The sequence below is a fragment of the Netta rufina genome, assembly GCF_964035555.1.
Source record: "Netta rufina genome assembly, chromosome: 2".
Lineage (NCBI taxonomy): Eukaryota > Metazoa > Chordata > Aves > Anseriformes > Anatidae > Netta > Netta rufina.
The window spans coordinates 22,606,845-22,634,429 of NC_140124.1; the positions used below are offsets into that span (position 1 = coordinate 22,606,845).

A 27,585-nucleotide genomic window follows, 5' to 3' on the forward strand; every position below is an offset into this window, starting at 1 on the left:
TCACAATACAGCACAGTATTCCCGAAAGAAGTTTTGCTCAGATATTGTTTTGTAACCATAAATTACTTACACTGTTGTAAGTAATCACCCATCAATGCATTCCATACCAGCTATCATATAATCACTAATAGCAGATTTTTTTTGTTGTCAAAGTCAAGACTGTGAACCAACCAGTCAAATCCCTGCTCCAACCTTACTACGTACTAAATCAAATATTAAATTCCAAACCAAAATTTTACTTACACCTTTCACTTGTGAGGCATCATTGGCAAGTCTTGTAGTTAATGCTCCAGTGCTGTTTTTAGAATCATCAAACCAGGCCATGTCCTACAATAAGAAGCATTTTTCTTAGGACCAGATTTTATGTATTTAATGTAAACCTGAAAGTAAAACTGAGACCTAGCTAATTCAGTGCCAGAAGACCATGTATGTCTGCCTGGTGCATCACTTCTGCATATTTAAGTCTAAATCCTTCATTGTATAATTAATATGCTAGGAAGAAGTGTATATTTTTGGATGATCTGATGAATAAAGGATGAATGATTCTGCCATTGCTGAGAAGGAAGGAGCGCCACCTGTGAAATTCCCCAAACCAAAATAGACCTTCCTGGACAGCTATTGAAACTGCACCTTCCAGGGGGAGATGACTCTTAAATCACATTCCTTCACAACTGCGAAGCTCTTTGGAGATGGATTAAATGGAAAGTATTTTAAAGGTAAAAACTCCTGATTCATTGTCTTGTTTCTCCCATACTGAAACTCTATCTGATCTAAGCCATTTGATTGGGCATTAGTTACACAGCTAATAACATATTCACGAGACCAAACATTTGATTTATACTGTAATCATAGAATGACTGGAGAGAAAAGGCACCAAGAAAGGAGAGCAAGCATCTGAACACATGGAATTTGGCTGGTGTTAATGTTAAGCCATAACGACTTGGCTGTGAGGCTGAGGCTTTGCAAGGAGAACATAAAAAGACTCTTAAATCAATATAAGAACTTTCTTTACAGATACTTTACTGAACCCCATGTGACTAACAATATTGATTTCAAAACTAGAAAAAAAATCTTCTTTGTAGACAAGTCATAACATGGTAGAATAGAATAGAATACAGATATTCTAGAGATGTACAACTAACTATTATTAAAATACTGCAAATTAAAATATTTGTCTTTACCTGTCTAAGCATTGCTTTAAATGCAATGAATCGAAGTCTCATTGTAAGAATTTCTCCAGCTTTGCCAAATGTGAAACCCTGTTTGAGAAGAATTATAGTGCTTAGCATACAATTAGATTGTTTGTATTTATTCAATATTTTAGATACATTGTCTCTACAATATCAAAATACAAATTATTGCAGTTATGATCACACAAAACATAAAATTAGGTTTAACATTCATAAAATCCAATTGGTTCACAGTACAGATGTTCAATTATTATATTTCTCAATGAAATAAGGCAGCCTAGCAATATTTCTCAGCATGCTTGAAGAAAAAGATCACTAATGAACCTTTTGACTACATTTTTATCAGAGTTGACCTAAGTGAGATTTAAACAGGCGGCTTTCAGGTTAAAGACTTTATAGGGAAATCTGGGTTCACTGAGGTCAATGGCAGATTTCCCATTGACTCCAATGGAATTACGGTTTCTTTCCTGGGATCCTAATACAACCTGACATAACTATTGGTAGTAACACATAACAAATGCTTTATAATGAATTGAACATATGTTTAACTATTAACATCAAACAATTTAACAAGATAAACAAAGAAATATGCTGCTTACAGTTTTGGAAGATACATGAGTGGCTGGGAGCAGCTCAGCAGAAAGGGACCTGGGGGTGCCGGTGGCAGCAGGCACAGTGAGAGCCAGCAGCATGCCCTGGCAGCCAGGAGGGCAAACCCCATTTTTGGGGTGCCCTTAGCACAGCACAACCAGCTGGCCAGAAGAGGTGATCCTCCCTCCCGCTGCATTTGAGTGCTGGTGCTGCCCCACCTCGACTGCTGTGTGCGGGTCTGGGCTCCACCACAGAAAAGGATGTTCAGGGACCTGACAGCACCCAGAGTGGGGTACTGAGGCTGTACAAGGGCTGGAAGGCCTGTGAACAGGAGAGGCTGGGGACACCTGGGCTGTCTGGTGTGACGAGGAGGGCGAGAAGCTGCCTGCCAAGGAGGGGAGGCACAAAGAGAGGTGCCAGCCCCTGCTCCTTGGTTGTGATGGACATGCACCATCAGAAGTTCAGACTAGATATACATTTATGCTACTCTTACAAGTAAACTTTATCATCTCACTGTGCAGAATAATTTATAAATTATACAAAATTAAACATATCCAGAAATTATAGTGCAACATATAATAAAGCTAAAAATATAATAATATAAATTTATGTGATAAATATAACAAATCTAGAACAATTATAATAAAGCTAAAATAAAATATAAGTACATACCTGAAAAAAGAAAGTAAAAAAGGAAATGATCCCAAGTGCTAAAAACAGCAGTGAATATAAGTTGCTCTTTTCTCTCAAATACGTCTCATCAGTTTGTGAAAAAATCTATAAAATAATATTTGAAATATCATTTTTAAACAACTAATAATCTAAAATATTCCCATACTTCTCATAACTATTTTTGATATTTATTTATATACATTGAAAAATTGAGTACATGTTGCAAATTATTGGAGGTATCAGAAGAAAAAATCAGTTTGTAACAAGATTTTTAGGATTTTGTAAACATATAGTTCTTAAGATTTTTTGTAACAGTGCTTCATCCACTCCTCAGTTTCATAATTCAGTGGTTGTTTAAGACCTAGGTTTATTAGAAACAAGTTTTATGTGCCATGTTTTATAAGTTTCATATTTTATAAGTTTTATATACTTTATTTGAACTTACCCCTATAATTTCTGAAAATATGACTGAAAATGCGGGTTGTAAAGCTCCATTGATAATTGCACAGATAGTTCCAGCTACAAAGTATGGCCACTCAGTTTTGTTCAAACTCATAATTTTCAAAAATGAAGCTGGAGGTAGTTCTTCATCCTAAAGAATGGTTAGGAAATATATATGTATGTGTTTGGAGAAATATGGCAAAAAGAACTATTAATATTTGATTTCCTACTCCCAGGATACATTCAGGAAAAACTAAAATATATACTTTTTAATAACAAATAATTAACTCATTAAACATTTATTTTTATAATCTTTATATTACAAACAAAAAGCTGTTAAAACATATCTGTGATTCTTGTCATAACATTTTAGCTTAATTATGTAATTTTTATTGATCAGTACTCTTGGTAATGTTTAGTTGTGACTGAACATATTCATAGCATATTCCTGTGTGTAATTCATAACTAGTCTAATTCCAGTAATTGTCCATTGAGCAATTTATAACTGATGGCAAAGTATTTGCTGCAGGTATGAACAAAATCCTCTGATATTCCAGATCTGTTGCAAGAGTTGTATGATGGTGCAAATGTTTTGTTTCTGATCTAAAAATGAATGTTTAACCCATATATACTATGTCTGTATGCTGTACAGATATATATATTTTTGATTTATAGCAAAGTGATTTTCAAGAATAAATGTATCCTAGCTATAGATTTTAAAAGTCCCATTTTATTTGTACATGGGTACATTTGTACATATTGTTCATGGTGAGATAACAAAAGTTAGGAAGTTAGGAATACTACCGGTCAAAAGCTATTTAAAATTAGAAAAAATCTAATTTGTTTCACTAGAAGCTAGAAAATGCTTCTTCTTGTACCTTCCTAGAGCAGCATCATGAATATTCTTTAGTAGGAAGAAACTAAAGTTCACTAACAGCTCTGCAAAGATACTTACAGGTGAATTATTTTTCATATCAGCATCATCATTCTTTTCTCCTGTTTTTTTCATGCTTCCGCGAGTTGATCGTCTTCTCAGACCTTTCATTAAGGATTCTTCCTGTTCCAGTTCAGACTCACTTTTTTTGACACTGACTGCATTCTCACCTTTTTCCAATGATGTATCTTCAGCTTCTATTGTCTGAAACAGGGAAAAACATAACACTGAGATTAATTGTGGATATAGTACTTTGAACTTTCAAAATTATGAGGAAATCAAAGTAAAGGTAACCAAAATCACAATTCACTGGAAAGAGATAGGGGCAGAACAATGCATAATGCTATGAGCAGATATGAAAAATTGTATTTTATTAAGTAGATATCAATCTTCAGAGCTGGATTCATATATGGGTATCAAACCTGTCAAGGAAATATTTACACTAGGTGGAGGGCAGAGAAGTGGAAGTATGAATTAATTCCTAACAGGGTTTTAAATTGTGTGAACCATTTACACCCATCTCAGTATCTTTTTGACAATTCTCAGGGGAGAATTCTCACTGTTTATCCATGAAGTGAGAAAAAGTGATTCCTCTCCAGTGCAGAACACTGCAAACAATTCTTGACTTTAAATGTAATAGTTCACAATGGTACAAGTTGAAAAGAGATTTTGACTGAAAAATTTGAACATCTAGAAAAAAGCTTTACTTTTGGTGGTAGTTTTGCCAGTGTCTTTGGCAAAATGAACAAATATCTACCAACTACTGAGGGTAATAATGGCAATTAGATTAAAATTTGCCTTCAGCTTGTATCACTTTCTTTTTCCTATTTTCCTTATTGCTTTTCATGGTAATAATAAAAAATACTTTTTTGTTGTTTTTCTTTTCCTCTCCATTCTCTTCTCTGATTCCTTAATTATTGTGTTGTGTTGGGTTTTATTGTGAAAGTTATAGAAATTGCTTTTTTTTTTTTTTTTATTTTACATTTTCTGATTTTTCCCTTTATCACAGTTACCTGAATACAAAATTACTTTAAATCTAAGGTGACCAAGTGCATTCTCATTTTATGAAGAAGTGTTTTAATTGGCCTAGTTCACCCTTTTCAGGGTGATACTCAGGTATCACTTAGATACCTCTTTCAGTTTCCTTAATGGATGTGATGGTTATACAATAAAACACCATTGGCACAGAAGGCTATGGCAAAGCTCAGGTATAACCTGATTATCACAGCTGATATTGGGATGTACAAAAAGTACTTTTTATTCACTTATTAACCAATACATTTCTGATATTTATGTTTGATTTTTAATTTCTAATAGTTTGTTTCTGACTACCTAACTATAAGTGTATATATTTTTCATTCGTCATAACCTGGATTGCTTTTCTTCTATTCCTATTCCTAAATTTTTTGTTTCTTTGTTTGTTGTTTGTTTATTATTTTTTTAAAGAACCTCATTGTGAAGGATTATAATCAAACACCTTAAATATGCATGCTGTATTTCTCTGGTAATCAACTACTGTGCTCTACCTTGTATAATAAATCAGTGATGTTAGCTGCCTAATAGGAAAATATAGAAAAATATTTTAAGTTCAAATCACTAAAGGATTAAAAACTTACTGTCCTGGGTTGAAATATGTCTGCTATCAAATCTTGTGGTTTTCTCTGTCAAATATTTACTTGCACCTAACAAAATAGGCTGCAGAATTCCCAGTATTTCTGAGAGCATACAATGGAACACACACACACACACAAAAAAAATGAAGGCAAAAGCAAGTGGGAAAGAAAGTACCTGCATGTTAACAAGTTTATAGTAGATTCCTTTTCTTTCAATCAGTTTAAAATGATTCCCTTCTTCTGTGATAACTCCACTTTCAAACACAGCTATAAGATCTGCATTTCGGACTGTTGACAAGCGATGAGCTACTACAATCGTGGTACGTCCTTCCCTTGCCTAGAAATAACATTTTTCATGAATATTTTTAAGTATATTCAAACATTGTTCATCTTCATGTTAGGGTCCCAAAAATTCTCAATCCAGAAAATATTTGCCAAAATCAAGTTTACCTATGGACAGGGTAGAGTCACCATCCCTGGAAGTCTTTAAAAGTTTAGATGTAGAGCTTAGGGATATGGTTTAGTGGGTACTGTTAGTGTTAGGTCAGAGATTGGGATCGATGATCGTGAGGTCTCTTCCAACCTAGAAATTCTGTGATTCTGTGATTCTATTGTGCTATAAGGGTCTCTATTTCTTGAAGTTCTTTCAATAAATATCACATTCGGCTCCTCCTCACTTTATTTCATAGCAATACCGGCCACTTCCCAGTCTTTGAATGAGCATAAATTATTTGCAAATTCAGGCAATTACCTTACACTTTTTAGAAGTCATTTCTTCATATTTCTTGCACCTCTTTAAACAAACGAGCAGTACTGACCTTGTCAAGTGCTGCCTGCACAACTGATTCACTCTCAGTATCCAAAGCTGATGTTGCCTCATCAAGCAGAAGAATTTTAGGATTGCGAACCAGAGCTCGGGCAATTGCTATTCTTTGCTTCTGGCCTCCGCTCAGCTGTGCCCCTCTTTCTCCAACCATGGTTTCAAACTTCTACAAGACAACCACACACGGTTGAACAACAGTCAGTGGCACGGTCCTTTCACCACAGAAAGGCAACGTAAAGAAAGGGCACATCTCCCTTAGTAGCCCCTGTATGTCAAAACTAACATTCTTCTCAAAAGTTATGAGGAAGCTCTGCATAGCTCTGCATATTCACAGCTCTGGGAACAGCTTCCTCGGCTAAGGAGAATCCCTCCTAAGGAACTCTTTGGTGTGAGTAGGTTGAAGGGAAATTATTTCAGCAGGACAGCAGCTTTCTTACCTTGGGTAGCTTCATGATGAAATCATAAGCGTTAGCTTCCTTGGTAGCTTTCTCAATTTCTTCCATGGTGACATCCTCTCGGCCATAGCGAATATTTTCTGCAATGGTAGTAGCAAAGAGCACGGGCTCCTGATTCACCACACCAATAATCTCCCGCAGATATCTTACATTCAAGGTCTTAATATCCTGCCCATCAATGGTAATCTAAAGGAAGGAAGCAGACATGACCCATTTACTAAGCGTTCTGGTCAAGGACTCTCTCTCCCCAGGCTGGCACATGGCTTTTGATGGGAGACTTGACCATGTCATTTGATCAAGGGCAACGAGACCGGAAGCTGACTTTGAACAACTGTGACACACAGAGCAGTCATCTGGCTTGAGGTGTCTTACCGTGCCTTCTTTGGGATCATAAAATCTCTGGATGAGCTGAACAGTTGTACTTTTCCCACAGCCACTGCCACCAACCAGGGCTACTGTCTGGCCACAGTTGACCTTGAGATTCAAGCCTTTCAGAATCTGTATGTATAAGAATAAGAATGGTTGCCAAAAGTTTATATATATGTATATATATATATATATTAGGTTATATACATATAAGATTATATATAAATATATATATTTGTACTAGTCACCATAAAATATATTATTTCACAGCCATGGAAGATACATTTTGCTTTTCTTGGGACTTGTAGAAAGGATATACATAACTTTTTGGTGGAATTGCTATTTAATATTATTTTTAAGAAATAACCTGTATTGGACTGTGTAGTGGGACTGGAGAACAGATACACATCATCCATGTGAAATGTTTACTTATTTTTACCCATGTTTCTGCTTAACCTGTTCACCTGAGTAATGTGAGTATACAATAATGGGAGAAAAAAAGGAATAAAGTATAAATAAAAACATTTTGTATAGACAACATGTAAAGGAGTCTTTCACTACTTTATACAACTTATTTGGCTGGAATCAATTATTGAAAAGGAGAAAAGTGTATTTATGCTAATTAGTGTTCTAGAAGGACTAAGCTACAATGAATTATGCAAACATGAATGACAGCATCCACATCTGGGCTAAGTTTATTTCTCCATTCTGAATGTACAACCATGCGTTGATGCATTCAAATAGTGCCTCAAATGTACTTCCCAATGCATTGCAGCCCTGTGTCGTCATCAGCATCTCTTTCTTCATAGATTCCTACTCTCAGCACTACCACTGCCTCTTCACCCTTAGTACCAATCTGTGTGCTTCACAAGTGAAATATATCTCACTCTTTGGGGACAAGAGACACATGCAAATAACTTTTATTATGTCTTTGCTATAGTATTTCTAGATGAAAACAAAAAGTCTTGCATAATTATTAATAGTTTAAAAAGTATGAAACTTACTCAATCTTCTGGTCATAATGCTATGAAGCATTTAGTCTATAGACCTTGCATGGAACTCAAGCAAACCTAATGTAAGTAGCAATAGAAGTTGTTCTAAAATGTGTGGGTTACTACCAATTTCAATGTACACTGATTTCTGTGATCAGAACTTTTTTCCTATACCAAAATAATATCCACAATTGAATCCTTTTAGACTATTTCTATCAGCTTAAAGCAAACAGAGAAGAGAGAGTAAGGACAGCAAATAAACCTGTCCAATGAGATAGGAAGTAACTTGCAGTCTTCATGCCTGTCAGTTATTTTGCTGTACTTAATCTTGTTGCAAAGAAGAGTTAACTTTAACATCAGGTAGGTAAAATTTAGGCAGAAATGAACTCCTCTGAGTTATTTGACCTCCTAATTTTCCTTTTCTTTACTATAATTTATGCAATACTTTCTAATTGGTATAGCTTTAGCTTCATATAATTATAATGTCTGAAATGAGAGGGGAGAAATGTCTTTGTTCATATCATACCTGTATAAACTTAGAAAATAACCTACTGAGATCAATAAATCCCTTTTTATTCATATTTTTATATGAAGAAAAATCAACTACTTCATTAACTTTTCTGATAGAAGGAAAAGCCGAAGTCTTTTTCAAACATTTATGAGTAAAATGGCTTATAAAGAAAACTATGTCTTTCCTTTTGGCCTATCAAAACTAAGATCCCTTTAGTTAGTCAGTGATTTTCCTTCAAGGTGGGGAAATAAATAATTATATAGTGCAAAGGCACTCTTTATTAAAGTATTTTCAGAAATCGTTCAAATCTCTTCGACCTTCGCTGCATTAAGACTCCGGTTTTATGACAACACTTTAAAAAAGCAAACTTTTTTTTTTTTAATTATTATTTTTTCTGTCTAGACAGAGAAATGCAAATTCTGATCTCCAGGTCACATATAACAAGTCCTTCCGGGATCTGCTTGTCCTTTGTCATTACTTTTATGCATAAACATATTATTATGCATAAACACTTGGATTAGATGTATAAAGTATGACTATTATAGCAATAAATTTTGAAGGTTTATCACATAGTCACACTGACTATAGCTTTATTCAGAAAAGTACATTTAGCTAAGGTACAAATAATTCCAAGTTAAACAGTTGTGATGACAAAGCAGTTATACATGATTTAGAGAGTCAACCTGGAGTTGTTACATTTGCAAGAAAATGTTATTTATATGATTTTCCCCCTCCCGCCCCCCCCATGTGATATGTAATAAATATCAAGTTTCATGTACAATACCTGAACATGTGGTCTGGATGGGTAACTGAAGTGAACATTTTGGAACTCCAAGTTCCCTTTAATGTGGTCTGGTTTGTAGCCAGTCTCTGAATAACTATCAATTTGAGGTTCCTGTGTGAAATAAAACATGCAGAGAAAAAAAAAAAAATAAAAATTACTTCCTAATAACTTTTTTGTTTCATAAAGAAGTCTTAGAGTGCACCATTATTCTGTAGAGATATAATATAAATATAATAAATATAGATCGAATTTTAAATTTATTTAGAGAGCAAGGCTTCTGAAACATGTAAGTTGCATGGTTTGCTGCCTCATTACTATATTTCTGGTATGTTAATGCAAAATACTTTTATAATTTCTCCTTTTAACACTTTGTGTGAATTTAATATATTGTTTTTAAAAACGTACACACAACTAGCTGTAATCTGAGATGCATTCCACTGCCTGATTAACCTGAACAGATCACTTCCAATGAGCTGTTCAGACTCTGTTCATTTAGAGCTTTGCCTTTCTGCTCTAAACATTTTGTGAGAAAGAACTGATTCACTGACCGTTAAGTAAAAATCATTAAGCAGAAACAGAGTGCTTAATTACTTCTGTTTGCATTATCATCAAGGGTAGGTCTAGAATTTGAAGTATGTACAAATAATACAAAACATGTAATTCCATTTTATACAATTTCATTAGCTCGTAAAATAACAGCATCCTTGATTTCAGACTCTCCTGTCAATTAAAGTAGGTTACCAGGTTACCTGCTAGTGTTTTATAAATTTGCTGACATTCATGCTGCTGGTGGTGCCTTTGACCCTATGCCCTGCATCAACTGTAATCACATCTCTATATGTCACCATAGATGTGACCTTCATGATAAAAACATTACAGGGTACTTCCAACACTAAGAGATCCAGTGATCCAATACTATTATCTCTGAAGCAAGAAACAATGACTAAAAGACAAAGAGGGACTGACTAATAACTATACATTCTGTCTGCTTTTATGCATATATTTATGCTTCTGAGAAAATAAATGAACTTTTTAGCATTGCCAAAATTGGATAAAATTAGAAGTTAACTATTGCAGTAAATTACTAATTATGCAGCACCAGTAAAATTAGACTTTTTATTTATTGACAATTGAACAAATATATTCTCAATGATTTAGATATGGGAAAGTTCCATTTTCCACCTTTGTTACACAGAATCTAATAAAAAAATATGTTGATTTTCCTTCCAGTCTTAAATAGGCCTCCAATATATATATCAGGTTAAAATTTGATGCTGCGATCAATTCTATGTTATTTTATCCACATTGATATTGAAATATGTTTTCAAAACATCAGATAGGTATTTGAATTAGATCTTATTTTACTCAATCTTATTTACTTTTACTAATTTCATATCCATAAACATTACCTGCACTTCAAAAAGAATGGTCTCTGAGCAAGGCCAAAGATACTTACATTGTCTATGATATTAAATACTGCATAGGCTGCTCCTCTTGCACTAGCAAATGCCTCTATGCTTGGAGCAGTCTGTCCAATACTGAAAGCTCCAATCAATACAGAGAAAAAGACCTGAAAGAAATGTTTATGGTGACATATATCAAGTCCTATTTAAGCAGAGAATTATGTTTATTTATTTATGGTAGGTAACTTTGGGTCAGAGGTTCCATGCCTGTTATGGAAGTTTAAGTAGTCTAGAATTAAAGGAAAAATGAAAGGTTCTTTCTTAAACAGAGAATAAGATTAAGAAAAGGACTTCTTAAGAGCCAGCTGTATTCCTGCATGGTGTGAATGCTGCAAACAACCTCATAAGGACAGAAAAGATGACTGAGAATGAAACCTGCAAATTCTATGCAAAAAAAAAAAAAGACACAATGTCTCAGGATTTATTGTACTAATACATTCTTTGACAAAAGATATTCCAAAGATAATTAATTTTTAATTGATCACATGAATTAAAAAAAAAAGAAAGAAAAAAAAAGCAACCACCTATTAACTGAAGCATTTACTTAGGACATGTTAAATTTCCTATATCTTGACAAAATTATAGATTCAGAAACCTTTTCAAAATTATTTTAAGATCTGAGGAAGGGTTCCCTCAAACATTGAAATATTTCCATGGACATTTTGATGTGTGTTTTTGGATCAAGTTTTCACATTTGCTCAAGAAGATTTCTCTAATAGTTGTGTGAAATTAGTTACAAGTCCTTCTAATATGCATACTTTTTACAAAACTGCTTTCTTCTTTATCAGATCTGTGTCAGTAATACATCACAAAAATACTAATTCCAGTTTTAATCCCAGCTTTTACTGCATTTGTTTATATTTAACATTAGGATGATCTGCTATACTTTTTTGCTGAACAAATGTATGGTAAAAGTGCAGCCTGTAGGTTCTGCTGTTTTTAACTATAGCATTTTTTATTCATATTACTTACGAGATTGCAGCGCTATTTTCCAAGAGTCATAACCTCTTATACCCTTGGATGCCCTCATGATACAGTGCAAGACTTGCAACATACACGCTCTAATTCATGTTTTATAAACTCCAGTTTGATGAATTGCAAAATAGACAACATATAATTGCAAAGACTTTGAACGGAAAACAGCTACACACAAGGGCATGAGTAATTGTCTGAACCTGACTAAGGTGTTCTGTATGCCTGCCTGCCCTTTAAAAAACAGGCCTCATACTGCAAAAGTTCAAAAGAGACAGAATCACACATCAGAGACAATTTTTGCAAATTTGAGTGATTCATAAATAAAGAAAAATCAGGTAGCTTTAATGGGATGTAAAAATACACATATTCTGACTGGTTTCATCATGGTTAAAAAAATACATTTTTTACCACATGTCTTTGGTATCTCATATGAAAGTAGAATGGTTGTCACATATAGAGAAGAATTTAAGTTATGATATATGAGTTACACTTTTCTTCATCTGGTTAGGTAGTGACATATTTTCTAGTCACAAATATATTTTCCTTCCCCTTGCTTTTTAAAAATATTGAAAAGAGATTCCTGGGTTGTATGGAGCAAAATATATATAAAAAAAGGATTAATAAATGGATCTATTTAGAACACATAATATTTTTTTTTAAGTTTATGTCATTTTGCATCCTGAAAACATATTCAGTCCTTCAAATCTGAAAATAAATATCAACTAGGAAGGGTACTGTACTTCAAGTTGTGACTGAACTGCTTCTATATCAGTATGAACTTATGGAAGTCAGAAAGATGTAGAAACAGACGAAAATAATCTTTATTTTATTTGGCTTGATGTAGATTTCAAAAATCTATAGCAAAAAAAGTGTGTAGACATTTTTGGTTATAAACTTTTTTGTTAAAAAGAAAAGAAGGTACTTTGCCAATTTGGCAAACCATCCTGAATGACCCTAATAAAGTTCTGAAAATGCACTTCAGAGTATTATTTTTCAATATGATTGGGAAGTTACTGATAAATACTTACAGTGAGAACCTTGCCTATAGTGTAATCATCATTTAAGATCAAGGTAGTTCCATACCAGAAGGCCAGTGCATATGACGCATATATCAGTAAGAAAGCAACACCCATAGAGATATTGGCTGTAATAGCCTTTTTTATTCCAATGCGTTTAGCATCTTCTAAATTTTTATGATACCTGAAGAAAGGCAAAAGTTAAAGATACACTTAGACTTGTACCATGGCACACAGCACCAAAAACTATGGATGAATTAGTCAAAGAACATTACTTAGGTACTACAAGATAATACGATATATAAACCTAAGAACGTACAAAGGTAAACCTGATAAGGTATAAGGCAGTAAGGCATAGGGATAACTTAAGGTAATTTCCAAAAATGTGAACATCAGTTGAGCTGGCAGACAGAAAACAAAACAAAACAAAACAAAAACAAAAACAAAAACAAAAAAACAAACAAACAAACAAACAAACAAAAAAAAACAGTGTATTGTGATTCAGGAAAGGGCATATGAGTTCCTTGAAATAACCTGAAGTTGAGTGAACTTTGACTGTGAACCATCCGTGACAAGTTTTGAGATTATCTTTTTTAGCTTAAGATAAAAGACTAAGATATAGCACAATAATTATGTTTTATAGTATAGCAAAAATAAAAATATTGTTTAGCAGAACCCTCACAACTACTGAGTAATCAGATAACCAAAGATATCATCATCTCTTCTCACGGCACAGCCTTTTCTGTCTAAAACTGCCACTTACTATTTGAAGTGGCAGTTTATGCACTTTCCAGAGTAGAGATGATATATCAACCTAATTTGTCAATTTCTTAAAAAAAAAACAAAACACCTTAATTGCTATTCAACACATCTTGTTGAAACAACAAGATATCTTGATCTTGTAAAAACTAGTAACAGACAATTTCCAGCCCCATTACCTAGCAAGCACAATGTATACCTCTTTGGGCACACTTTCAGCAGTGAAGATGCAAGAAAATTTGAAACCATCTGAAGTGAGTCCTTTAGAATCAGCTGATGAAAGCAAGAGTTGCTCTTACCTTTTAATTTCTTTTTCTTGTCCTCCAAAAGCTATTACAGTACGGATTGCACCCAGAACTTCCTCTGCCACAGCTCCTGCTTTTGCATATGCAGCTTGCTCTTTGTCAGTGAATGCAGAAAGAACCTAATGCAGGATCAAATATTTGGACTTGAGAAAAACAGAATGAATTCAAGCACTTTATGATAAAAGCCATTGTTACATTCTTACAACATGAAGACTTTTGGTTGTATTATGTATAAGTGCAGGAGTGTTTGATATTAAAATTTTTAATTATACAAAGTATTCAATCAAATAATGTAGCACTACCCATTCTCAACATCTACAGGCTGGATTTTGCACTCTGCTTTCACCCAAAAGCAGGAGATCAGACGAACACTTACACTGAGCTGGTGGGCTCACCTACTCATCTCTGGCTGCCTTAACCAGAAGGCTCAAGACTTACATTAATTGACCACAGTCTGTGAACACTCTCAGCTAGTACGTGGCACATGCCCTTCTGCTCCTGCCTCTTCCCTAACACACTCACCCAAGACAGAAAAAGCTTATATAATCTTTGAAATGTAGGGGAAGTGAAATACTAGAAAAACTGAAGGCTTTCAAACTGCAAATGTAAGACACTCCAATCCCACTGTACTTCTCTCATGCAAGTCTGCCTAAAATTTCTTAACAAAGCTGCCAATTACTCTGAAAAGAAACTGTGTCTGAAACCAAAGCTTGGTCTAACTTCTTTGATTATTTTTCAGGAGGTGTAATTATTTCTTTCATCGGAATTGAATGTGAATGAAGTTTTAAATAGTTACAGATAAGCATTCTGCTGGTATATGTTGTTTCCTTTTCCACATGAAATATTCTATATTGACCTAAACAGCTTCAAATTAAAGCAAGTCTGCCCAATTCACTGGAATTATAAAATTGAAACTACTTGAGGGCATTTATATACAGTGCACCTCACAGCTTATGTACATTGATGTTCTCTAAAGCCATCATAATTTCCTAAGCAATACATTCCAACTGTAAGAATTGCAGGTTTCTAGATTCATTTCATTATTTTTCATTTATATAAAACCTGACATTGAATGCATAGCGGCCTACCTTTGCCCAGAGGGCTGCTGAAAGTCCTAGGACAGGACTGACTGCAAGTATTACAAGGGTTAATTTCCATCCTCTTATGAGGCCAACAATAAATCCTGTCACAAATGTTGTTACTGATTGGACAAGCAATCCAATTTTATCACCTATTCCTTCGTTAATCTTGGAGACATCACTGAAAAACAAATTACATCCAGACAGGAAGGTAAATGTAGGAAGCACAGAAAGCTTTTCAGTTTTGTTACATGGGCATCTGTGTAGATAGTCTTTATTAGTCTGTAATAGTCTGTGTAGATAGTCTTTACTTCCAATAGTTTCTCTAAAGATAGAGCAGTATATAATATGGTCACAGAAAAATTCATATTTCTTGTGAAAATGTAACGCTATATATCTGTTGGCTTCTGAAAATTTTGAAATTCTTTGCACTGCAAAGGTTCTCTTACTTTATCACAATTCCAAATTTTCGATATTTGGGAGGAACAAATATTTGGGAGGAACAGCTAAATCTTTTCATGTAAACAAGGAGAAAGAAATAGCTTGTCAAGCAGTTCAAGATGTTGAATGACCACTGCTGCAGTCAGTCATCACTGTGCTCAGCTCCCAGTATGCACAGAACTGAACCGTGTCTTCTTTTCATCAGGTTAATCTCATACTGTTAGGCTTTAGTCATCCTCAGAGTTCACAAGGGAACTTATCTCAATGCTTCTCTGATAACCTTATGACAGTGCAGCATCAGAATTATCATAAATTCAGTCTCTTTCCATGAGATAACTTGCATGAGATTCACAATGAAGTAAATGAAATTTAAAAATAAAAAGTATTGCAATCTGTACGTATTTAATGAGATAAAATAACATTGCAGAAGGTATAGTGCACTTACTCAATGAGACGAGTGTTCAGTTCTCCCACATCATTTACATCAAACCATCCAATTTCCTGTCTCATAATTGCATGAAAAAATTTTTCTCTAATTTTTTTTATTTGTCGGCCTGCTGCTAGGGTCCAAAATGAAGTTTGGATATAAGCAGCAACAAGAACACCAGCTGCTATAGCAGAATAGTAATATGCATATCTGCAAGAAAAAAATAAAAATAAAAACTACCTTGCTAGTCTGTATTTAACTGTATGCCCGCTTCTCTTTCAGATTTGAGTTAGAGTTTATATGTTTCTATTGTAGTTTTCACTTCATTGTAAAACTTCCCAAGTTTTTTTCTGAGTACTATTTAATATATTATTATATTAATAATATATTATTATTACTTTAATATATAATATAATATTATGGTAATATATTATTATTATTTAATATGTTATTATAACTTTACAGCAACATAATAAACTAAATGATGCTCTTGTTAGACAGAAATTACTTTTTCTTCTTGTCAGTGTATCTGTTTTCTTAGAAGTTTATTTTAGAACCGTATTTGAGATACAATATCCTTTTTGCTTAAACAAGTCATGTAATTTCCAAAAATATCACAGCATTTGTGTTTTAACACATGGAGGCACAATCATATATATCTGTATGTCATATTCACAGACACATATAATACAACATGCTTGTCTACATAAATATACATATATGCATGCATGTTATAAATACTTCCCAGTTGGGGAATACAATGTGACTATTTATACATCTATTTCAATTAAATGCCACTAGATCAAAAATTATTTTGCTCCCTATTATTCTCATAACTGATATTTTATTTCTAATTAAATTCATCTCTGTGTCATAAGCAGGGTGTCATGTGAAAATCAAGAAGTGTATGAACCACTGTATTTCTCAAGCTGAAACTGATTTTAAGCCACAGTTTTAAACTGTTCAAACAGAATCAAATCAGATCTGATTTCAGTCAGAACTGGTATCAGAACCAGTTAATGGTGAAATTAAACCCGAATGAAAACAGGATAACAATAAAAATAATAATAATAATTATTTAAAAAAAAAAAAAAAAAAAAAGCTTTAAGACCCTTAGGAGCTTCACTCACAAGAAGTAAGTTAAGTCATACCAATTCTTTAGAAGCATGAAATTTGGCAGGAGTAAGCTACAGAAATCTGTGATCTAAGCTGCAGAATTCTGCTCAAGAAAGGAGAAAAGGGTTTTATAGATGAAACTTTTCATATTTTAATCCAACATTTTCAGTGACTGATATATTGTACAGTTTAGTCATGGACTTTGGAACTGTGATCATTATGAAATGAACTGTATCTAAACTGATTAATAAAATCGGTTAATGTCTAACTGAAGATTGGTTAGTTGAATATCGACCTTGATTATATTCAGATCCATTTAAAACCTACACAGAAACTACCAAACTAAAAACAAGGACACTGCTTCAAAACTCTGTAGTAAGTACTTTAGACAATTACTTTATGGTGTTATGTCACTTCAAAAAATGGTTTTATGTGTGGACTTTGTTTCATGACAAATTGTAAGAGAGGGGACTGGTATCTTTACAACATTCCATGCTAATGAAATACATTCTGTAACTTCACTGCTGAAACTTAACAGAGAATAAATGCTCACTGCATTGTAAATTAACTGTTCTTTTTCTTTTGAGAAGTGGATTCTAGCAAACTCTTATCTGAGTAACAAACATAACCAAGACTACACATAGTTGAATACAACTGAGTAAGATCTTTGTACGAACAGTTTTTATTATTACTTTACCCACTGGCAGGCATTCTCAGAGAAACAGAGAGTGGGCACAAACAGCTTCTTCAAACTGGGAACACACTAAATTAAGGCTCTATCCAGAAAGTTTAGAAACTTGATAAAAGAAAACCTATTCCTGTACTGTTAGTACATCCCTTATTCTACAATTCACTTCCGAAGAGAAGTTCAGGCTGCTCTGTAAACACTCTACATCTTGCTCTCAGACTTAATGTCTATAAGACAAGGTGACATGCAGGATGCTAAGAACAGATCTCCCTCACATCTGTTAGGGCCATGAGAACAGGCAGTTTTCAACATTTAGATAATATTCACAATTACACTTTCTTTTGGTTAGCTTTTCTGTTTTGCTGTACTTTTTGTTCCTTTGTTCTGTTGTGAGTCCTAGACAACAGCATGCTGAGGATGATAGGAGGGTTTCTGTTCTTTTTGATATGACATGACTTGAGGTCAGAGATTAAGTTTTTTTCATTACTATTGCCTTGAAGACCATATTGGTATTCCTGTGATCTCAGGTGTTTTTCAATACCTAATGAGGAACAAACTTCAATCTAAAGAAAAAGTTGAAGTGGTACAAGAAAATGCACATAAACTTTAGACAACCTGCATAAACCTAGTCCATGAATAGCAGCCAGTGAAGCCCCCTAACAAAACACATCTATTGGTAGATGATGTTCCTTTTTGTCTATGCATCTGCAATATTACTCTCTTATGTAACAGAATCACTACTGACAGCTCTCAAATTCTAGATTTAAAATTGCATTTAATCTAACTGTATTTTTGTGTAGGCCAGGTATTTAAACTGAACTTGATGCTTTGGCAGGAAACTAATAACTATCTGACAATTTTAATTCTGCTTTTTATCAGTGAATGAACATAGCTCAACAAATTGATGGATGATAATCAATATAATTTTTCTGCATAACATGTACTGCTTATAAATTCAGAGGAAGGAAAAGAGGAAGGAAGAAAATATTGATGGCACTGAGACACAGAGCACCCCTGTAAAGGGGGTGAAATGGATGAGAGTAAAAGATTACAGGGAAGTTGTTGGGAATGACTGGGAATGTTCAAGAATCTTCCCAGTGAATTCAATAATCTCAAATACAAATCTTTATTTACATACATTATTCAAGTAACCATTGTTTTTATGTTGTTTAAAGTATGCAAAATATCTATGGGAGAAGAATGGCTCGACAACAAATTTGTGCCTACACTTAAAGCAACAACAAAAAAACAAATATCAATTTCTAATTACCTTGTCATATCTTCTTCCAGCTTGCCAAAAAATTCTGGAGGGGGAGTCACTTCAGAAAGGTTTCCTTAAAAAAAAGTAAATACTTTTAATAGAGCAAGTTTTAACAAATTTATTTTCCTGCATGCTGTTCACCAAATTTTGAGTTGGTATGTCTCCTTTTGATTCTAGTAGATTTGAATGAGAGGAGGTGTGCAATTAGTTCAGGCTTCTACGTATTCAAAAACAATGATTATACTAATAGAAGGTTAGTCCTGACTCCGTTGCCTACAAGACTGCATCAGTATAACTTGAGCTTAAAAGATCTTCTTGAACATTCATTACATGCTTGGTTTGTGTTTGTTTTTTCTTTCTTTCTGAAAACAGAGTGCATTTCCATAATACCAAAAACAATTAAAAATGCAAGTCTAAATATTCACCTCACACTGGTAATTGTGGGTAGCTTAATTCTTTATGAAAACATTGTCTATAAAGTAGGTGCTGGCACTAAAATTTTTCTCCCCCACACCAGAAGTTAATGACAAATGTTTTGAGACTATAGCTGCAGCATTTTGCAATTGCAAAAATCTGATCAATTTATTGTACTTGGAAAGCAGTAGATCACAAATTACTTGTACTGATAAGGACAGTATGTCCATGTCTCTGTCTTGCAGAATAATAAGAGTAAAAATGGATGCAGTACAGAAGATAGTCACATGCATTACTTTTCTGTATCACCATGGACATTTATTTAAATGGTTGATAACTTTTTACATAATATTCCAGGCAACGAGTCTGTTCACAAGTTTAACATCTAATGTTTGGTTTCAAAGGACAACCTAATCTGGTGTAAGTGTCAATTCTCCCTCTTATATCTGCAGTGTTTGCCTGCCAGTCTGTGTTTGATTTTTTACTTCTAATTTAGCAAATGAGGGGATTCAACCAATTGAGCCATGAGAAAATTAGTACTTTTACTTTTAGTAGCAAGTTTTCTGGTGGGTCTACTTACTGATCCGATTCACCTTGTGAGCTATAATTGACCTTAATCCCATTGTGAGCAAGGGAAGCAACAGGAGCTCATACTGAGAGGAGCAGAAACTGAAAGCCAGCTTCTTTCTCTTTATCACAGCCACAGTTAAACATGATTTGTTAAATGTATATTTTAATAGATTATTTGAAAAAATAATCTACTAAGGGAGAAACTAAGAACAAGGAGAAAAAAATCAGAATATATCTCTATTACAGTATAAACAACAGTTACTAATTTACACCACAGTATGTTAGCAAGTTGGGTTTGATGACACCAATGTCTCAAGTCAAGATGCTCAAATCTCTCTGGCTGTCTTCTAAATATAAAACATCGCTCTCTCCATATTCTTACCTGTGTTTCCAGCAGTAACAAAGCTATCAGTCATATCACCAAAAATTATCATCGCAATAGGAAGACTGGTTCCATGGGCTATTGCCATTAGAGTGCCAAATATCATTAGTGATTTGTCTGTGCAACTGGAGTATCGAAACTGTGAATGAGAAGAGAAATTCAAGTTCATTGTGGTACTAGAATGTTATGTTTACAAAGCCAAGAAAAAGCTATCAATTTTATACCTGGTTGTCATAAATCTATAACTTTGTTTAATTTGCAATTAGATTTATTAAACGACTTAAATGTAGAGAAATACATTATTCTAATATAAACACTTTTATACTATAAACTCTCCAAACTAGAGAACAGTAGCATTTAAATTTATCAGTATCTGCATATGGGTAAGAAAGGTCATATGAAAACAAGACAATTTGCCTTCTCAAATTTTGCACTTTAAAGTTCAAATTATATGAAATTTTAATACCATTGTGATAATTAAGGCAATAATTAATTTTACTGCAAATTCATTATTATACAGTTAGAAGAATTATTCCTAATGTACTTCAGATGTTATCAAAACTTACTGAAATCCTAAATAACTCTTGCCATTTAACTCAATAAAGTTTATGCTCTTCTCTTAGAAAGCCATTGGATAGATTCTGCGCTGTAAATACAAGTTTTACTGTTGTAAATTACAGTGTTTTTGCAATGCAATTGTACAAGTACAAGCTAGTATAGCAAAACAGAAGAATCAGGTCGTTGGCCACCACCTTGCACTGTAGTTTTATTACTATTAATTCCCATATCATTGCTGTGCATTATGCACACTAAACCTACAAAACATACAATATTTCAGATTTACTAAAGAAAATCTAGGATTTACTTTGATTAAATATTAACAGATTACCTTATTTTAAAATGTACAGAAAATTAAAAAAATCTGTAATTTAAAGTGCTTTTTAGTTTTTAATTCCATGGTATTACCCTTTACTGCTGACACAGGTGACTGAAAAATGAGTAATGGACTGATAAGTGTGATTAGAACCTGACTCAGGTAATTTAGAGGATAGGATGACACTAGTAATCTCAGGTATAATTATGCCCTTTTCATTGCGTTGAAAAAAGCAACTAAGCACACAGAAATCCTGATTTATCACAAAAATTAATCTAACATAGGTGTACTTAGCATGATAACTTACTAAGGGAAGGCTTCTAAAAATCCATATCAATAATAAAACTGTTTCTTAAAAAAAAAAAAAAAATATTCACAAAAAAATCTGCTAGGTTGCCAAAACATATCCAATATTCTGTACTATCCATGTATTTGGAAGAGATCAGAAAATATATGCAGTTCTCTATCATTATTTTAAGCATTTAAAATGTGACACTTTGAAATGTGACACTTTTTTGCATGCACGTAAATATATGTACACATATATATAGCTTGAATCTTACCAGTGTAAATGGGCTGACCATTTTAGGCTTTTCCTCTTTCTTCTTCTTTCCCTTCCTTAAGGGATATGATAGTTTTAGTACATTTAGAAATTGACAATATTTCAAAAAATAAGAGTGCACTATGTTAATGAAGTTAAGTTAAAAAAAATATATGAAATTAATTTATGGGAAAGAATTGTGTGTAAAATTAATATGATTTATTAGGCATTATTGGGATTTTTGTATTTAAACCTCTAAATAGCACCTGATAAATAGCATCAGCTCCCAACTGCTATAAATTTAAATCAAGCTCTTCACAGGTCTCTCATGTCAAGGGTACAACAACCCCATCAGGGACCAGTGATTCCACTATCTCAAGTTGTGAATTAAAGCACTATATAGCTTTCAAAACAAAAAAGAGGAAGATAGCTTATAGAATCAGATTTTCTCACATGGGAATGGAAAATTAATAAAATATTCAAGGTACTTAAAATATTGATTCCCTGCCATACAAATAATTTTACTATAATTTTTAGCTGATGACCTCATTGTATCCATGTCTATTCTGATATAATTTATACCATATTCTGAATTTCCTTTTCAATAAAATGTAGTAAATCCTGTGGACACTTAATCTTTAATAGAAAAAGAACTTTCTCCATCCTTCTGTACAAAATGAATGTGCCAATGAATCATAAGCTGATAAAAAGCTTTCTTTTACTAGGCTTTCCCACTAAAATAAAGTAAATTAAAATATGAAATTCAATAAAATACAAAATAAGATAATGTAATCTTATATGCTTCAATAAAGAACAAATTTACAATGTCTAAGAATATTTACTGTTTGCCTTCTTGTTCTTGACCCTGGCTGGATGTAGTGTTCTCATGACTATTTCCATCTTCAGTACTCTTCTGCTTCCTTTCATCTTCAGAATGCATTTTAAATGTATTTAGGGTAGTTCTCTGTAAAATAATACTTGACTGAGAAATATACAACTATTATGTCAAGGACAGTAATCTCAATGACTGCTTGTTTGACAGAAAAAATATACATATTAAAAACAATAAAGTTATTAACGTCACTCTTTGTAAGTGAATCATAGCAAAAGGCAAGTATAAAGTTGTTGAAACAAACCCAAATATTTTGTGTTTGCTTACAAATGTCTACATTTTGTGTTTCTACCTGTTTGATAGCCACAGGCCTTCTTATTTAGAATTTTCCAATTTTAGTTGTTTGTGAATTTTATAAAATACCTCTGATTTAAAAATAAAAGCATTGACTTACCGTGCAGGTTGTTCTCAGTTTGCTTCTAGTTCTCTGAAAGATTATTCAGAAATCAGCTGTATTAATATGGTTATGACATGCAACATGATTGGACTTTGCTCTTCTTATGTAAAACAGGGATGATGAACAACTTTCTCTCTCTCTCTCTCTCTTTTTTTTTTTTTTTTTTTTCTGACTCTCATTGCCTCACCTACTCTGGGGTGTAAAGTGTACGCACTTTGGACTCTGCTTCCCTTCCCTATAGGGAATATTTAACAAATAAAAGGTTTACATAAATGGTTGTTTCCTTTTCATCTGTGAAAATAGATCTGAATAGTAATTTTTATCCACCAGGAAAAGTCATTTGCCTAATTATGCCCCTTTAAGCCTCCCTGGAATCCCTCCTTACCTTTTCAGAGACAGTGCGGAATGCTCCAGGTAACAGTAACGCTTAAGGACAAATCCATTCTCGAGCACCTACTGAGAATGAAAGTATGAGAGTATTACAAAATACTCTTTTGTTTCTTTCCACTTCTTCTAATTCTAATCCAGAAAATAACAACCCATTTATCCTGCAAGAAAAACAGGAGTTTACCATAGTCACAGAATCCCAGTGTTTGAGGTGGGAAGGGACCTCCTGAGGCCATCTGGTCCAACCCACTGCTCAAGCAGGGACACCTGGAACAGGCTGTCCAGGACCATGTCCAGGTGGCTGTGGAGATCTCTGGAGACAGAGACCCCTGGACAACCTGTGGCTCAATCACCTGCACAGTAAAGTACTTCGTGGTGTCGAGAGAGAACTTCCTGTGCTTCAGTTTGTGTCCATTGACTCCTGTCCTGGCACTGGGCATCCCTGAAAAGAGCCAGTCTCTTTCTTTTTTGCATTCTCTCCCTTCAGGTATGTCGACAAGTCGGTAGGATACACCCTGAAGTGACTCTTGACATGTCTTGTTATCTCATTATATGTCTTGTTAGCGACTTAGGATAGTGTGCATCCTTTCTTGTTTAATTGCAGAACAGCAAGAGACTTGTTAGACAAGACTCAGTTTAAAAGTTGCTTTGAAATAACTATGGTCAGCAGAAGTTTGCTTACATGTAGGTAATATCCTTCTGATTTTTAATGCATGTCCATGAAATGGACCATTTATAGTACCAGGAAATGTTTATCAGTGAGGTGTTTACTGGTGTCTGCAGGCACTACTTCACTGAAAACGATAACAAACATTTAAAAGAAATTTAAATCTTTTAAAATATATTAATTGTACTACTATTAAAATCTTTTAATATTTTAATATTTTTATATTAATATTTTTTAATATTAAAAAATTTTTTTTACTATTTAAGTCTTTTAAAATATATTCATTGCACTACTATTGTTTTGATGTTTATAGCAAAATAGACATGTTCAATACATGTTCATGTATGTGTGAAAATTATGAAAAGTCAAATTAAATCCCTGTCCTAGAAAACAAGTAAATTTATAAGAATTTCTCTGTAGATTTTGTATCACTCTGCTTGAACAAAATTTACTTAATCTGCTAACATAATTTTTGTTCCTTTTAGTCATTTATAACTGTAACCTCAAAATTTTGAATAAACTGGGTACTTTTATAATGTTTTGGAATACAAAGAGTCTTATCAGAGTGAGGATTACTTCAGAAAAAAATATAAAAAACATCCATATATCAATAAAAATATACATATATAATAAATATATATATATATCAATAAAAACATATATTGAAAAGGTTTACTCAATCCTCTCTTTATTAAGGCAGTAACCAATTTCCATTTACCTGACATAGTTTTACAACTCCCTGATTATTTTCACTAATCTTTCTTCAGAAATTTGAGCATAAGAACTTTGGGGTTTTTTGAAAGATGACCATCAGGTCCATTGAAATATTCTGGGGAGGCCATAACACAGAAGCCTGAGGCATAATTAATTCCCTCCTCCTTCTTGATAAAAATGTGGGGTTTGAATCATCTCTCCTCGTCACACCACTGCAATGACAGATCGTACTGTAACAATAAACTATAATAAGCCTTAAATCTTTCTCTAAGTCATTGTTTTCCCAGGCCATTCACAAGTCTTGAAGGCCCCTGTTCTTCACAAAAGTATTTAAGTTGTATTTCACATGATTATAACAATTTTTGGACCACAGTTGGTTGGGGAACACAGATCATTCTGTATTGTAATTCACTATTAGTTATTCCAGATTATTTCCATGAATATAGTTACCTAAATTTACTTATCTAAGCCCCTTCTGTATATTAAAATGTCTAATATTTTATGAATAAAATGATCATCAATATTCTTCTGGAACAGCAAAAAAAATATATTTGAAAATAAGGGGTGTCTTGTTCTTTGCTGAAGTTTCAACTACTCATGCTTCCAGAAAATAACTTGTTTTGAGAGAATCTCATCTCACAGATCATACATTGGTACCATGCTTTTTGTTGTTGTTTGTTTTTGTTTTTATCTGATGATGGCCAGCAAATGGAATGACCAATTAACATATGATATTGGAGTAAATGACACAGAAACTTTAATCTGAATTTGACATGTGAGTTTTGACTCACATGTCACATTGTGACATGATGACATGACACCTTCAAAGACTTTTTAACAATATCAATAAAAACTAACTTTTTTAATGGTTTTCAATAAAAATAGTAAACAAGAAAATAATCTGAAACAAGTAATTCAAAGTATTTATGCATTATAATCAGAGAAAGGACACGCATTACTTTTTCTTTTATTTCCCTTAAAAATGGAGAGTTCGATTTTCTATTAAGCTCCAGGTAGGTGAAATGCTGGAGAGGGCCCCAGGAATTCTGTAATGATTCTAGGATATTCAACCCTGGAATAAGTTAGAAAAACTGTGAACAAGCTCTGATTTATTGTACTCAGGAAATTCATGTTCCATTTTAGCAGCCTTTCTCCTGTTAATCAGTGCTGGAGAAGACTACTACTTCGTACAGGAACCGTAGAGGAATTTTGCCAACTTGGCCCCTGTTCTATCAACCAGCTTTGTTCTGTATGAAGACAATTATCACGCAGTCGGGAAATGACAATTTTGTGCTCCCTGAACTGTTTCACATACGCAACCACAAGACACTTCCTATAGCAATAGCTTGGCATCTTATTTGTCCTGGACTAACCATGAGGCCACATTAAATTACTGTAAGAATTAATCTTCTATTTGTTGTTGTTGTTGTTGTTGTTGTTTTTTAAATGCTCTGAAAAGTATGTTTTAATGTTATTACAAAGCTCCCCTTTTATTGTCTGGTTTATCTAGTAAGAGGAGCTGCCATGAACTAAAGTAATGCCATGAACTTCCTATTAGCAATGTGCCAGTTTTCCGCTTTACAAACTCAGTCTGGCTTCTGAAAACTTCAATTATATTTGGCTTCAAATACTATTTGAATTCTATTTGGCTTCAAATCAACAACAGAAAACTTACATAAGGCTGCAACTTCCTTTGAGAGAGATTTCCTACATACGGAAAACAACTTTCTTGGTGCTTATTTCTCACTGAAGTTATTAAATATGACTTGATGATACATTAGTGTGTTAGGAGATAATATTTTTCATAATAATTGTTTGCAGTATAGTCTCATTTAAAATGGGAGTCTTCCTACTTTTGTAACATGAGAAAAGTATATTTAATTGAAGTTATATTTATATTAGTCTAAGTTTCAGTAAGATTTCATAGAGTATTTAAAACAGGATTAAAAAGCTACATCTTCATAGAACACGAGAAGAGATATTTTTTCACCCTCAGCACATCTGGAAGAACAAGCGACTTTTGAATCTGGAAAAATGAGATGTGTAAGTCAAAGAAATGACAACTAGTACAGAACGTTAATGTAGGCATTTAAGAGTGTTTAGGACTTTGCTTCAGCAGTTACCGTTTTTAATATGCCATATGAAAAATGATGGAAAAACAATAATAAAAGGGACTTTTTGTGCAGGTGGAAAACATTTTCCCTGTTGAAGTTGAATTAAATAGATACACCTGGTAACATTCTAACAGTACTATCAATCAAGGACTTTAACTGAACTTTTCTCTCTCCCTCACTGAACCACTTTGATTGGATGTCTTCTCCAATGCACAAAGGGCTGAATACACACAATGTAAAAGTGTATAGCAGTTATTGATTTGTTACTACATACAAAAGACAACTCAAATTAATGAACTACTAAACCAAGTGTTAATATTATCAATGCCCTGAATAAGAAACAGAAAAAGTCTTTGCTGGCCAAGAAGTGCTTGGTGAAATGGGGTAGGGCTGGTTCCCACTGCCCCAGAAAAGATCCTGAAGCTTTTTGCTTCAGATTTTATTCCTTTTTGTGATGATGTTTTCCCTCTTGAATCCTTGAATTACTGCCTATCTCCATCTCAAAAATCTTACCTTTATCTGTGATTTTGTCTTTCTTATCTTGAAGAATTCCACCCTGTTATCTTTTTTTTGCAGCTCTATCTGCAGTTTCCTCAGACGTCTAAGAGATGGTTATGCAGCTGTGCTTTGGATCACAGGTAGCTGAACACCTGTGGAAGAGAAACAGGAGGTTACAAAATCAAGTCATTACATATAAAATATATAATAGTACTAATATTATGTCCTATACA

General features: G+C 33.5%; 1 protein-coding gene across 5 annotated transcripts in view; it reads right to left on the minus strand.

Moving 5' to 3' along the window:
* Window positions 1–27,585, minus strand: part of LOC311207158 (ATP-dependent translocase ABCB1-like) — a 48,668-nt gene that overhangs the window by 12,826 nt on the left and 8,257 nt on the right. The window contains exons 2-24 of one of the 5 annotated variants that reach the window (XM_084283064.1): window positions 27,368–27,504; window positions 23,358–23,428; window positions 22,970–23,002; window positions 22,526–22,647; window positions 21,706–21,760; window positions 20,269–20,407; window positions 18,912–18,975; window positions 15,856–16,047; window positions 14,979–15,150; window positions 13,885–14,009; window positions 12,839–13,010; window positions 10,829–10,942; window positions 9,373–9,483; window positions 7,092–7,217; window positions 6,702–6,905; window positions 6,260–6,430; window positions 5,617–5,778; window positions 3,999–4,032; window positions 3,850–3,932; window positions 2,899–3,045; window positions 2,454–2,558; window positions 1,182–1,259; window positions 244–327 (exon numbers count right to left, since the gene is read on the minus strand). In XM_084283064.1, coding sequence (XP_084139190.1) covers window positions 244–327; window positions 1,182–1,259; window positions 2,454–2,558; window positions 2,899–3,045; window positions 3,850–3,932; window positions 3,999–4,032; window positions 5,617–5,778; window positions 6,260–6,430; window positions 6,702–6,905; window positions 7,092–7,217; window positions 9,373–9,483; window positions 10,829–10,942; window positions 12,839–13,010; window positions 13,885–14,009; window positions 14,979–15,150; window positions 15,856–16,047; window positions 18,912–18,975; window positions 20,269–20,407; window positions 21,706–21,760; window positions 22,526–22,623 — 2,436 coding nt within the window. In that variant the 5' untranslated portion in view covers window positions 22,624–22,647; window positions 22,970–23,002; window positions 23,358–23,428; window positions 27,368–27,504. The other 4 variants (XM_084283061.1, XM_084283062.1, XM_084283065.1 and 1 more) reach the window with 4 other exon arrangements.